The 13,758-nt window shown below is 41.7% G+C and overlaps 1 protein-coding gene across 1 annotated transcript in view; it reads left to right on the top strand.

Annotated features, from left to right (window-relative positions):
• SLC25A14 (solute carrier family 25 member 14) overlaps positions 1-13,758 on the top strand; it is a 156,889-nt gene that overhangs the window by 36,439 nt on the left and 106,692 nt on the right. The window contains exon 2 of the mRNA XM_085607640.1: positions 3,104-3,196. Within this exon, the coding sequence (XP_085463766.1) occupies positions 3,133-3,196 (64 nt within the window). The 5' untranslated portion in view covers positions 3,104-3,132. The remainder of the gene's footprint in view (positions 1-3,103; positions 3,197-13,758) is intronic.

The raw sequence follows: 13,758 nt of genomic DNA, 5'->3' as shown, positions 1-13,758 counted from the left end.
AAACTAGTTGCATTGAGTCTGACTGTTCTTGTACAGCACTTCTTGTCACTTTGGTGTTGTGGCGTTACTATTGAGAAGCTCCCACATCCATGCATCGCTACATTGTTAACACTACATTAAAATTACCACTACTGGGAATACCGCTGCATTGAATGAGTTAAGTTCGATTCAAACTTAACCTGAATAAAAAATGTATTCTTCATTATGTGTGCTTGTTGGAAACTATACACGTTAAATGAAGTTTAGTTGGCAAAACGACGGCACTACCTGGCACTCCATACATGCCCACTGTCTATATGGTCCCTCAACCAGCACTTGTCTAGGCTTGGGTGAAATTTGAACCAGGCTGGCCTCATTTGCATAATTTCTGGAATTTCACGGTATGCAAATTTCCCCCAAACGATACCATTACAATCCACCTAATTACGCACCATTTGCAGTAAAAACAAGCATTTGCAATACAATTGGTCTCACATTTACGCAACTTTGAGCTATTGACATTCTGAAGAACAATACCTTTTATTTATGTTTTGGTTTCCTAAAACATAAATAAAAGGCATTGTCATTTACAATGCCAATAGCTCAAACTCTCACAAGGGCGAGACCTATTGCATTGCAAATGCTTGTTACATTTTATTTCCGAACTATACTGTCCCTGTAACCTTTGGATTTTTCAGTGAAATACTAAGGTTTTTCATATTCTATTTCCCATCTATAACATCCATGTAACCTATGATTTTTTAAATTGAATTTTTAAGGTATTTAAATTGTATTTTCTATCTAAAATGGCTATATAAAGTGTATTTTTATAACTTGGTATTTTCTTCAGTGAATTAATAAGCGTAGTTTGCGATGTCGCGATACCCACGGTGATGTCATGATGATCACGTTGCAAAATCACAGAACAAATGCAAACATTCAACGACCACAACCTTCAAAAATTATAACTTAAAAAAAATAATTCTAACTATTGCAATACACACATTACTAACATAGAGAACATGTTTGCACACTTAATATTTGTACTAATTTAAAAAACTGTGTTTGAACCCTACTTCCTATGTTCGCGATGACTCCAAGAGTCGCGATGACTTCGGTAACTGCGATAATCGTGCCTTTTTTAAGAGGTGTAAAACGCATGTATGCACACATTTTACAGTATTTTAGACACAAGGGATTTATTACTGCACTGTTTAAAGTACTATTTTTGATGGCATTTGCATAAAAACAATACTTGAAACCAATTTTCCGTTTTCGCTGTGACTCCGTGCGACACAGTGATATCGGTAGTTGCGGTCACCGCAAATATGTCAAGAAAGGACTAAACAAATGTAGACATTCAATAGCCACAATCCTTTTCACAAATAACTGCAAAATGGATTATAACCAACACACACTAAACACATTACTATTTAAATGACTGTATGATGGCATGTACAACTCCCTTAATATCTCATTACACAGTGCATACCTTTTTCGGTGTAATCTATAACTGCATGCATCACTGTATCAGTAAGTCTCTCATTCACTTTATAAGTATTTGAGTAAGCCTGTAAGACAGTGCTTCAGTCTATCAATGCTTTTGTAATGAACTGCGTGACTGCCTCAGTGTATCTGAGTGGGTGCATCAGTGTCGCAATGGATCTGTGATTGGCTCGATTGGATTGTGAGTGAGAGACTTATGGAACCAATCCCAGCATTCCTGATGGCGCACACCTACGCGATTGAGAGGGAGAGCGAGAGAGACGCAGGTATGGGGCAAATCATGTAGTGTGGTCTGGGAGCATGTTCTATATTCGGGAAAGTATTCCTTAACAGCGCCTATAAATGTGTTTGTCACCACTTAAATCACCACCTCAAATTCATTTTATTTAAAAAGTCTTCTTGTAAACATGGTTCTTTGGTTGTACTGTTTGTACTCCTATTGATAAATTCAATTTGCTATTGCTCGGATATATTGGGTCTGTGCAGTTTTGTTCCATTGCATGTTCATTATCTAATTATCCTACCGTCGAACGCAAAGAGGCTGTTTGTGTGTACAGTCACTGATTTATGATTTAAATGCGGCATGTCTCTTTTTGACACCCATTACATGCAGTATAGGGCCATCAACAGCCTGGCTGGCTGTAACACTGACTTACAGTACAGAAGCTATGCTTGTGAGGTCAGCAATTTCTTCGGCAATAATTATTTATTGAAATTTCAATCGGTGAGCGCCCAATTATCAATTTAATGAACAACAAACGTTTTGCATGGAGCATAGTAACGATGCAAACAGGAATCAGCTTCTCGGCTTTCACCAGACATCTAATCCCATAACAACAGTCCAGTGAAACTCTAGCTATGAGAGCATGCCAAAATGAAACCTCAGATTCGGGTCCCCTTAAGTTTACCTATTGTAAACAGTATCTACAGAGAGTATCTTCCGAGGTAAGAAATTTTAAAGATACTAATAGACGTAAGAAGACGTTTGAGGCTTTATTTTTATTGAACAGGTAGAGCTGCATGAGTTCGTTTTTTAGGTCTCACCTGAACCAGCGCATGCGCTGGTCTGGCGAGACTTATTGAGCGGGCTCCAAAAAGTGCTACCAGGCCAGCCTAGAGCTAAAGTGCATGTGCGCGGGCGCGCGTGCCGCGCTTTACCGCGATTACTTTCGCGGCCGCATGGCCGCTTTGATGTTTGATCGTGATTCCGATCGCGATCACTTTAACTTTCGCGGTCGCACGGCCGCTTTGCATAGCCAATAGGTCTCGCTTTTGGGACCTTATAAGTATTTAGTTATGCAACTGCTGCATTGCGAAATACTTATAAGGTCCCAAAGGCGAAACCTATTGGCTATGCCAATGCTTGTTTTCTTAGATGTATGGCATGAGCTTGTTGAACAGTTGTCTCCAGAAGGCAGAGAAATTGTGTTTTCTTTCCAGCCTAGCAAAGCACCCGAGTGCAGTGACCTACATTTGCAGAAATGATCTGTTAAAAACTTGTTCGAGAACCAACATTGAATTTGGGAGCGCAACGTTTTTGGTGGGCGAGCTGCACTGCATGAGGTACAATAATTAGAAATCGTATATGATGATTGTGTGCCCTTTTTGTCTTAAACAGATTGAAAGCTAGACGTTTGAGAGGAGACAATGGCCGGTCTTAACTGGCAACCCTTCGTGTATGGAGGGCTGGCGTCCATCGTTGCTGAATTTGGTAAGCATGTGTTGTGGTATCTGTCGTAGATCCCGTGTTGTAAAATGTATTTTTTTTTTCTTTATCAATGCTTTCTGTGATCTGGAGTCATTTTTTTTTTTTTTTGTCTTGTCAGGTGTTCGTTGGGGCCTTTTTGATTTTTATTAAAATCATATGTGTACTTACAGGGGTTTTCAGACAGCCCTCTTGATCCATTGGTTCGTTATTGTGTTACTCACAATTGTGTCCCTCCTACTACAGCTTATAGCACGGGGCAGTGGGTCAGCCCATCTGATTCATTGGCTTTCTTCAGGGCCACTGGAATTATGCAATTTTGCAGCTTCAGCGTTTTTCTCATAATTAAGGATATGTGCATTTGCCACATTATCTATCATGTGCTACATAATCCTCGATTTTAGCAGCTCTAATGTATTAAAAGTTACTGTTGCTTATGCTGTATTTTTGTTTAGATTTAGTATTAAACCTGAAACCTCTGACCAAACAGTGTTAACCTGTGTAAAAGTGACAAAATAAGGAAGTAATGATATCACAAGATATGCTCAATTATGGCGCAGAATTTGGTTTTTCTTGATGCATAATTTGGTCAACCTTGGTGCATAATTTGGTAGTAACCTGCTTCATAATTGCAGTGGCCTTTGCTAATTTCACTGTAGATGACAGGCATTCTGCCCTTTGACAAGAAGCACATACACATTCAAAGTAGTTCCCTTCGGTGCCGGGAAGTACTAGTCAGTTTGTACATTTTGAGACCATATACATATGTCTGCTTTTACCTTTCACAAGCTTCTGGCAGCTTCCCAAGCAATAGAGTTTTGCAAAAACCGTTCCAAAAGAAGCGTTGACAAAGCCAAAAAGCTGCAGCCAACACCAAACCTCTTGAGTTTGTCAATGATTGTTTAATATTCTTCCACTCGCTCGTTAAAGAACATGCATCTTTTTTCATGGAACGAATTAATACAGTTCTGCCAATAGTTTTGATGAGTCTGTCAATGCAGTTGAATTTTGTCCTTGGTTAAGGGTGTTGCAAGCTCTATTGAGTGTACTGTGAGATGGGCCAGTCGTTTAAAGCGCTTACATTGATATCTGTGCAAAAATGTATTCTGAGGTAATTGCAAACTGCCAATTTTCTGTTGGGCAGTCATTTTTGGGCCAGAGACTGTAATGCAAGTGCTCTATATGGGCCATTTTCCAACAGAATGAAAATGTATCAATTTCCTCTGCCTGGGCTTTAGCCAGTGTAATGGAATGCTTAATTTGTAACCTGTACCACAGAATCTGAAGAAACTGTTTGCTGGTGATGACATTTATTGTTTATAGACCTTGACCACAAGTAGTCTGAAACTAATTGAGCGATCAGTGAGATGGCGTGGTGTATATTAAACGCCCTTGGAGATGTTGTATTTTTAGTTAGGATTTGAAGATTCTGAATAGTGAATGAATGAATTTATTAACTGTTCGATTAATTAAAATCATTACAGTAAGAACAGATGCCATAAAAAAGGATCATAATTGTACTTCGTTAAAATACCACCCTCCCGATCCAACCCAAACCTGGATTTGTAGTTGACCATGTGTCCTTAAACACACTTTTGCAGTCCCCAATGTTCTTTAAAACTCATTTTGATTAAAACATCTCATTGTAAATTTAAAAACACAAGTCTTCAAAGGACTTGTAGAGCTCACCCCTTAGATCAGCGCCTACTGTTTTTAAAGTCCTAGGTTTAGGTCAATAACGTGCCCGGCTTGTTGTAAAATAAAGCTTAATTGTTAAACCGTATTAAAGTAGCTGCTTGACGTCCCAACATGGTTCACTAAAACTGGAAAAACTCACTTTTTATATAGAAATCCTGACTGTCCAGCATGCATACTTATTTCCATTTTTTAAGGGATTACTGTTTCCATGTGACAGAATATAAAATGAGCATTTGCTGAATGAGGTGTCTAGAAGTATGGAATCCAGGAGTTCAAGCCTCTGCTGTTCTCGATATTGGTTACTTCTCCTTCAAGGTCAGCTGTAATGGCACTGCATATTGAGGCTGCAGAAGTGTCTGGCAAGACTGGGGTTCTCATCTGTAACTGATCTTCGTCAATGCAGTTCTATGAAACGTAACTCGTGAAGGACTCCTTGTCCAACTCTGCTGCCTTCCTTCTTGAATCAACCTCCCAAAGATGCACCAGTCTTGGGCACATCAGTTTAGGGATTCGTTTAGGGATTTTGGCTGAGCAAATGCTACGTTCAACAGCTTTTAGCACAGGACCTTTAGATTTGACTAAAAGTATAGGGGATTTCAGCCTGCCCTTCTTCATCTATTGCTGTTTTGTGAAATTCTCATTTTCATTCCACCTATTACATTGTTTAGCATGGGTGAATGGGTCAGTCCTGTATCGTAGAGACGGGTAGGCAAAACAGCCAGGACCACAAATAAGTTCAATGACCTTCCGGTTGTCTGAGATCCCACAATTTCCATTGAGCCTTCTGATAACGGATGTAAGTACTCTTGACAGCAACCTTTTAGCAAACATTGAGTGAACATTCACATGTTTGTGGGAGTACTAATGGACAATATAATTGATACCCACCCAAATGTAGTTTAAAGGCCCTGATGAATTGACATTGATCCAGATGTGAACTAGATGGGCAAAAACATGTTCACAAATGCATGTAAATAGAAGAAACCTAATTTCCCTACTATTCTGAGTGCTTTTAACCTTCGATATAGGCCCCTACATTCCAAGGGGCTCTATAGTTAATTTTACCCCCCTTACCAGTCTACCTTCACATCAATATATAATATTTACTCCAATACCAATTCAGAAGGCTACTGGTCACTGAATAGCAACCCCAAGGCCAGAATTCATAAGAGATCCGGCAAAGAACACCCCCCCCCCACCCCCCCTCCCACCACTATATGGGCCGGTTAGGCATTGCAGCACTGACCCAATAAGGAGCACAGCCCGATGATGAAGCATGCCACTTTTTTGTGGGTGAGGGCTTGTTCTCCAATAAGCAAACTCTTCTACTGAACTGAATGGGACCGATTACTTAATATAGTAACTTGGACCATTATCCCATAACGGTGCACTGTTTATTGATATGATTGGGAGAGTGTGTACCGCATCATAATTTCTCTCGATCCTTATTTTTGAGACTATATTTTCAAAAACCGACACTGCTATGCAGTTTGAACAGAAACCAGCCCTGCCCATTGCATGCCAATTAAGAGCAATGCTCCCTACTGGATATATGATCCTGTCAAGAAGCAATAGTCTACATGCAGAACAGTATCCCCGGCCTGATCATTTTCTGTAGTGAAGTATTACATTGCTCCACACTCCTTGCGGTCCTAATGAAACGTCTGTTCTTTGACTTCCCAACTTTGGTCTTCCACTTGGTACTTTTCACTTCTTGTTTCCTTCAGCTCTTCCCTATATTACATGCAAGAGCACACAGGGTACCACATTTATTAAGCTCAGCTTGCGAATTAGATACATTACAAACCTTTGAAGCATTTCCGTAAACACTGGCCTCAGCAGGTACAGAATCATATATTCAAGCCATAAAAGGTATCATGCTGTATTGCACATGAATATAAGCTTTAAGTCGAACATCCTCTTTGGTAACACTCTAGTGACAATACGTGCAAATGTTATTCTTGGCCATAACACCAAGTTAGATCTAGTTTGAACTCACTGGGGCAGATGTAAGTTTAGTTGTGCCACAATGTACAGTTCCCAACTCTCTGAAATCCAGCTGGTAGACATGTTAAGATTCCCAAGCCTAATCAACAGTAGTCTTAACCGATGCCATAGTTTCCTGGACTTGGTTTCTTTCATGCAACTGATTAAGAAGGGTTGAAGTGCTGAGGGTTGAAGTGGTGAATATTTTCACCTAATGCTCTCAGTAATCCTATTTGATAAATAGTATTTGTAACATGAGATTTGATAGATGGGCAGGTAATCAACGTGAGGGTTTCTGATGCTCATTCTGTAGCAAAAGGTTAGCTTATGCCACGGGTAGTCCGGTCTTCTATTGATGACTTAATTGGCTTGAAAACATCACCTGTCAAAAGTTGAGATTATTCTCCATGTTGACGACCACTTGGATTACCTTGAGATAGGAGTACCCATTTGTAATGAAAGCTTACCAAGAGGTCTGCTAAGGCCCAAGATGAGTCCAGAATTCAAAGGCTTATTTCCAAAACTGAGGGACTCCAGTGTTACTCCTTAAACAGAAGTCATGTAGGATTCAAAACCTAGCGCTGCAGTTTGGTTTGATAGTGGGTCGACACCACTCATCATGGGCTTGTGAATCAGACAACATTTTGAATACCACCCTTTGCCTGATCAGACACCAGTGCAGTGACCTCATGGTTTTATATTATCATCCGTTTATAGTTTAGTTAGATGATGAGACTGACTTGTTTTGAACTCTATGCTAGTTGAATTCCGTCTTCATTTGAAGGTTTAGTGTGCATTTGCAGTAGTCCATGTAAGGATGATCAGTACGAAGAGCAGAACGACTCATGCATGTTTGCTACTCCATATACTGTTCTGAAATGGCATGGGGATTACTAAGACCTCTTTAAGTTGCTGTGCTCTCTATGTACATTTGATGTTGAACTTTGTTATAGGTTTGAGCCTTGTGATAGGTGGAGGTTGGGCTGGCGGAGTTTGAATTTGCGGTTGCAGGTTACTGGTGCGAGTCAGCTAGTTTCAAAGAGTAATTTAATCTAGCAAATTCTTCTTGGTGGACTAAAGAGCTTATGCAATGTGATGGGATAGGGAAGTGCATATTATCAGCCTTGGATTTAGCCTCTACAAGCTCATTTGCTTGAGAATGTCCATGATGTGGGTACCCTCCAACGTTTTCACATGACTTCCTGCAACATTTATGCCCACAGTGCCAAGAACGTTGAAGAAAAAACAATTAATAAAATCAACATAATGTACCTAGACTAAAGTGCTGCAGGACCAGCTTAGTTTTTTAAGATAATCTTTATAAGGTTTGCATATTACACAGTATTTCACTGTATCGAGGACAGTACATAAGTTGCAATTGGATAATATCAAGAGAATGAGCATGTCTTACAATATTTTCAGTTCAGCCTGTGACAAGTAGGATAATGCTCCTAAACAAGCGCCAACCTCCCCATACTTGAAACACCCAACCACCTTCTAACTAACTCAAGCCCTAAAGTGCCTCTTATGAACTAGCTGTTGAAGTGTGTACCTTGTATTCTGCTCAGATAGACCTGTCTGAGTTCACCATAGCCAACTCATAGTCAATAACTTTCCTCTCTCCTCCAAGAAGCTTTCGCCCACCCAAGTGGAGCTATAAAGGATCTGTTGTCTAGAGAGTTTAGTGTCTGTTTTGGAGTTAATTGCCAAAAACATGGGCTCCTAGTACAGTACCATGACTACTCTTACTGTTTTGTCATACAGAACGACCAGTAGTGACCATCTCAGCCCTTGGAAATTGACATGTGTAGCGTTTCTATCTGTTCTTATCTGGGCTTGTTGAGATCTCCAGTTCATGGCTATTATCCTTTTTGCAAGGATGAGAGACAAATCGATAAACTTACTAGTAGATTTATCTACCTTCGGCCTTGGCATTAGTCCTAGCATCAAACCTTGCACTTGTCTAGGTTCCTTTTGCCTGTCCAGTTAGTGGTTTGCTATGTTTCCTATCCACACCATCACCAAATTACACTACAGGAACACACCATATGTCTGCAAGTGGCCTCCTTCTCTCTATATCTGGGGTACTTATAAGTTGTGTGTGGAAACACCCTGTAAACGCATCCGAGATAGGTATGTGATGTAGACATAATGAATCTGAATTGGCTTAAGCTGGGTTTTTCGTTAGGCGTGCACCTTGGATGGCTCACACCAATCGGCATCAGTCACAGCTTCTTGTATGTCCTCATTCCATTTAATTCTATGGGCATCTAAGCTCTTTTTTTCATGGATCTCTGATAACTCTATACAATGGAGTGAATAAATGGTGCTCATGTCCCCAGGTGAAATTAATCCGAGTCACTGCATCTACTTCCTGCTGAGCATCCCCATTGTTCCATATTTGCCTTACCAGATTCATAAGTGTATCATGGACAAGGAATTTACCTCATGGGCCGCGCTCAACTCCTCAAATGTCATAAGGCTTTCAGATTTATATAGCTGACCATCTAAATATATTTCAGCCCTACGCAAGGCTATTTTGTCCACTTAGTTCAGCAATTTGCTTAAATCTATGCAGTGCCTAGGGAGGAAGATCTGAAGCATAAGGGACCTCTATCGTCCTCCGCCTCAAAGTTGATAAAATTTGAACTTTGCAGTCGGCAGCAATGTCAAGTTAGGCGGTGTTTGAACCTACATGTGTTGAAGTATACTCCACAATGACTAATTGTGCCATTTCAAACAGCCCGGCAAGCTCTGTACCTGTGCCGCTAGATAGTATGCCACAAAATCTAGTGCCCCCCCAAGTCCTTCTTGTCTAAGGGCAGGTATAACTTTTCCAACATCACTTGTTGCTGACCCGTTTCCCATAACATCTCTGTCAAAAGAGTTGCCAGCTCACGGAAGAAAGATCGCCCAAGTTTCAGTGAAATATCTGGAAAAAGACATAGCATTCTTGGCAGCAACGCCATTTTGATTTTTTTTAATAACAAATTTTATTGGGTTTTCCTGATACGGTCTGGGCCTTTGTCCTACATTTGCAATTAGGCCATAACATAAGTCAGGAGTACCATAGGATTTTGACATGTGCACACCTGCACAACCTGCAGGTAAATCAACATTAACATAATGAGCCAACGCCATTTTAAAATTGTGCCACTCATCCTATCACTTAAGGTGCAGCTTTGTAAAAAAAGGCCACGTCCCACTCAAATGCCCAAGTTTGACATCATCAGGGTCCTTGTAAATTCTAATTCCTTAATACTTAAATGCCTGCCTCTCTAGAGAGAGGCCACATGCATGCCCCAAGTCAAAATTGTATGCTCCCAATTCAGTGAGTGGGAAAAGGCAGGATTTAATTCTTTTGACCCCCTAACTGTGATACTTCAGAAAACCTGCCCAGCTCCTCAAAAAGTATCCGGAGGCCATCACCCACATCCCTCATGTACTTTAGAACATCATCTGCATACAGCAAGATGACATGGGTGTTATCAGTTATACATATACATACTTGGACCCCTTTTTATCTTGTGCGGTATGCCAAAGTCTCCATGGCAAGCTTGAAAATCAGCATTGAGAGGGGTAGCCCTACCTCTTTTCCCATTGGATGGGCCAAGCATTTAACATCAATCCTCGAGGGTTTCATCCTAGCAGTAGGATCCTACTTTCAATACTGGTTTGGAAGCTGGTTTGTTGCACCACTACCCCGCGCAAGTGACACTGCATTGATTCCTTGAGTGAAAACGCGGCTCGTTGACGCTGCTCCGTCCTAATTGCCATTGATCCTACTACAGATTGACTCTGTAGTTTAGTCCTATTGCCGGGCCGCCAATACTTCAATTAATTCCCGAGTGAAGTGTGTGGAACTCTCCCACACTGTTCTTAATTGCTTGTTGGTGTGGCCATCAGCTGCCCCCTACCTACAGATTGTTAACCGTGAGTAATCCCTTATTTGGCTACTCTTTGACCTATTGGTTAGGTCCTGGGAGGATTCGCTCTTTCGTCCTCAATTGTTTTTTCATGGGTTGTGCATCTTCTTTATTGTGAGATCTATATTCAACCATTACCAATTTGATGCTCTTGGGTCACCCTATTCCTCCTTCTATCCATTCAGAAGTCCAGACCCATATTTTTTGACTGACTATAACCTCACAGTAATCCATGGTTGAAACGCCATTGACTAAAGACGTTATGTAGACTTAATTGATCTTGCTCCTATAAATAACCCCCTGGAGTCGAGGGTCATGTGTCTTCTTTCGGTAAAGGCACTTGTCACTTTTCGCTCACCTTATATTCTGTGATCGATGTCTGATCACTTGATTCATGTACTTATCTGCTTGTTATAATAAATTGTATCAAGTACAAGTTTTCTCTGGTTGATTTCTGCATTTTTACTTGTATGGACATTAAATTTAGAAATCTTATTCTTTAATAACATGATTAATGTTTCGTAAGTAGATAGAGGCTGCATCAACATACTTTCGTAATATTGCCTCTGAAGTAAGTGTACAGTGAACCATTATTTTTGTTATATGCCAAGGTCAGATCTCTGTGGAATAATTGGAGTATTGTGGGCCTTCCATAAGGTATATGTCCGTGATCGCAACCATGAATAGCCGTCCCTACAGACCTTAATGCAGTGAGAAAAAGTAACTGTGAAAGCCTGGTTCCTTTTCGGATAACCTGGCCCAAAATCAAGCTCAACGCACAAGTGGACAAGATTGGAAGTAATTCATAGTTTTAGTCTGGCAAAATGTTTCGTGTTTGTCTCATTTTCGGAACGAAAAACATTTCTAGCAGGATGCATCACAAGACTTCATTTAGTGAAGATCCTGCAAGATCAGTTATGCTGACTGAGATTAAATTGATGTTTCAGGTTGTGAAAGGTGCCTCTAGTTGGTCTGGCTCAATGAGTGGTAATTTGATGCATTATCATTAAGTACAACATGTTTTTTAAGAAAGAGACAATACAGTTCTTTAATCTTTTTTGCAAACACAGCCTTGAAAAAGTCGTGGGACTACATTCCCATGTTGCGACGAAACACGTGTTGGCTGGCTGTTATGAACCACGGAGAAGACTACCAATGAATAAAAGAACCATCTGGAAGAAAGACTAAATCATTTCTTCTGTACACTGGATTGAATTGCATTGTGAAAACACGTTACAATTTTACTGTATACTACTAGTACGTGTGCTAAGGATTGCTTTCATAATTTGATGCATTGGGCAGCTTATTTTAGGGCTGTACAAAATAATGATAAGGTGTGTTTAAAGTTAAGCCTGTGAGAGGTTTGCCACCCAATACACTGGCAGCTCAAAATGTGCCATACCAATGTCACTGGTGATATTTAGTACTCAAAATAAATAAGCAACAAACATAATTTCCTTGACAGGACTCAGTTCTCAGAATTCTGAGCTGACATTGAATTCATAGTGAGGGCCCACGTGAAGCTTCAAACTCGGTCATTGCTACTGGAGGCCAGGTACAGTCTCTTGAACGTCCTTTGTCATTTGTGTGCACGGATGTCTAGACTAGGTAGTGCTCTGGTGGGCCTTGGTAAGGACCCCCGGGACTTGGGGTCCATTTGCCAGCCTGTCATGTTGCAAAGTGCCCAGGACAGGGTCCTGTAGGCCCAGAAAGGTCTCCCCTGCTTCGGCAGGGCAAGAAACTGACTGTGCCACGAGTCATAGTTCCAGCTGGCATAATTAAACCCAACATTCAAATTCTCAGAGGGACAAGTGGCATTCAGTCACAGGAAATTGTATAACAGGTCTGTGCTGTCCTTAGATATCTTGAGCTGCACATTCTATACACTGAACATATACCTGTGCATCTGCCCTTCTATAAAGCCTGCTGAACCCCGTTTGTGAGAAGGATTGGGGATTGCAGTAATTGCTCATGAAGGAAGAAATCTCAGTAAGTGCAGGTCTTAGGCTTCTGTTATTTAAGTTCCTGCCGATTGTACACTCCGTCCGTTGCTACTACCGATTGGATGGTTTAATGAGATCCTCTGATCGGCCCTGCTGGGGTCGGCAGCGTCCATGACTGAGCACTGAGAACTTGACTGTACAAAAGAATTAAGTCATACCAAGGTTTCCTTAGGTCATCCTGCTAAAGGATCATTAATGGTGGAGTGGTGCGGGCCACTGACAGTGCCACTAGGAACAGCTACAGGGCCCAGCCCTCCCCTCATGTGCTGGCTGCTGGAGTGTTCTACGGCAGCTGGGTACTTTGGTGAGGACTGGGTGCAGGGTGGGATTTTCACTTAAAAGAACCTGACTCACTTGCAAGGGACAGGGGTGGGCAATGTCTGCCCCTTGAGTAGGTAGAGGGGCGGGAAGGTGGGCACAGTGCGACAGAAAGAGCTCCCAAGATGGAACCCATTCTTACCCAGCATCACACCAGGGGAACTGAATCACAATAACTTCCCAGCTAAAGGTCCTACCCCATGGGCCCTCCCACACCAGATCTTGACCCGGTTTAAAATGTCAGAGGAGTGGCCCTTCACAAGTGGCTGGGCAGCCTGAATGGGATCCCTGGCCCTTGAAGATGGTGCAGACTGCCTAATGAAATGGGATGAGAAGCCGCCTCCAGCCGCTTGGGCTTCCGTGGGTGGGCCCCCATTCACTTTGACTGCATGGGGGAAACCTGGCTCTTCACCTAAGCCTCTCACCAGGGCTAAGCAGCCCGCCAGCTTGGATTTGGGCAGCTGGATAAGCTCTGGACTCTCTACATGCAGGTATTGATCCCTGGCTCCTGTTTGGTGTCAAACGGCCGACATGCAGGTGCGGTGGCCCGCCCTCATTGTTGGTCACTTGGTTGTCCGGTACTGTGTGTGCAGGCTGGGGTTTGAAGCCTCATCTGATCCAGCCAGAGGCGTCCGGG

The sequence above is a fragment of the Triturus cristatus genome, chromosome 5_2 (assembly GCF_964204655.1).
Source record: "Triturus cristatus chromosome 5_2, aTriCri1.1, whole genome shotgun sequence".
NCBI classification, from domain to species: domain Eukaryota; kingdom Metazoa; phylum Chordata; class Amphibia; order Caudata; family Salamandridae; genus Triturus; species Triturus cristatus.
Note: the sequence above shows the minus strand (reverse complement) of the source record. Positions and strands in the feature narration are given on the sequence as shown.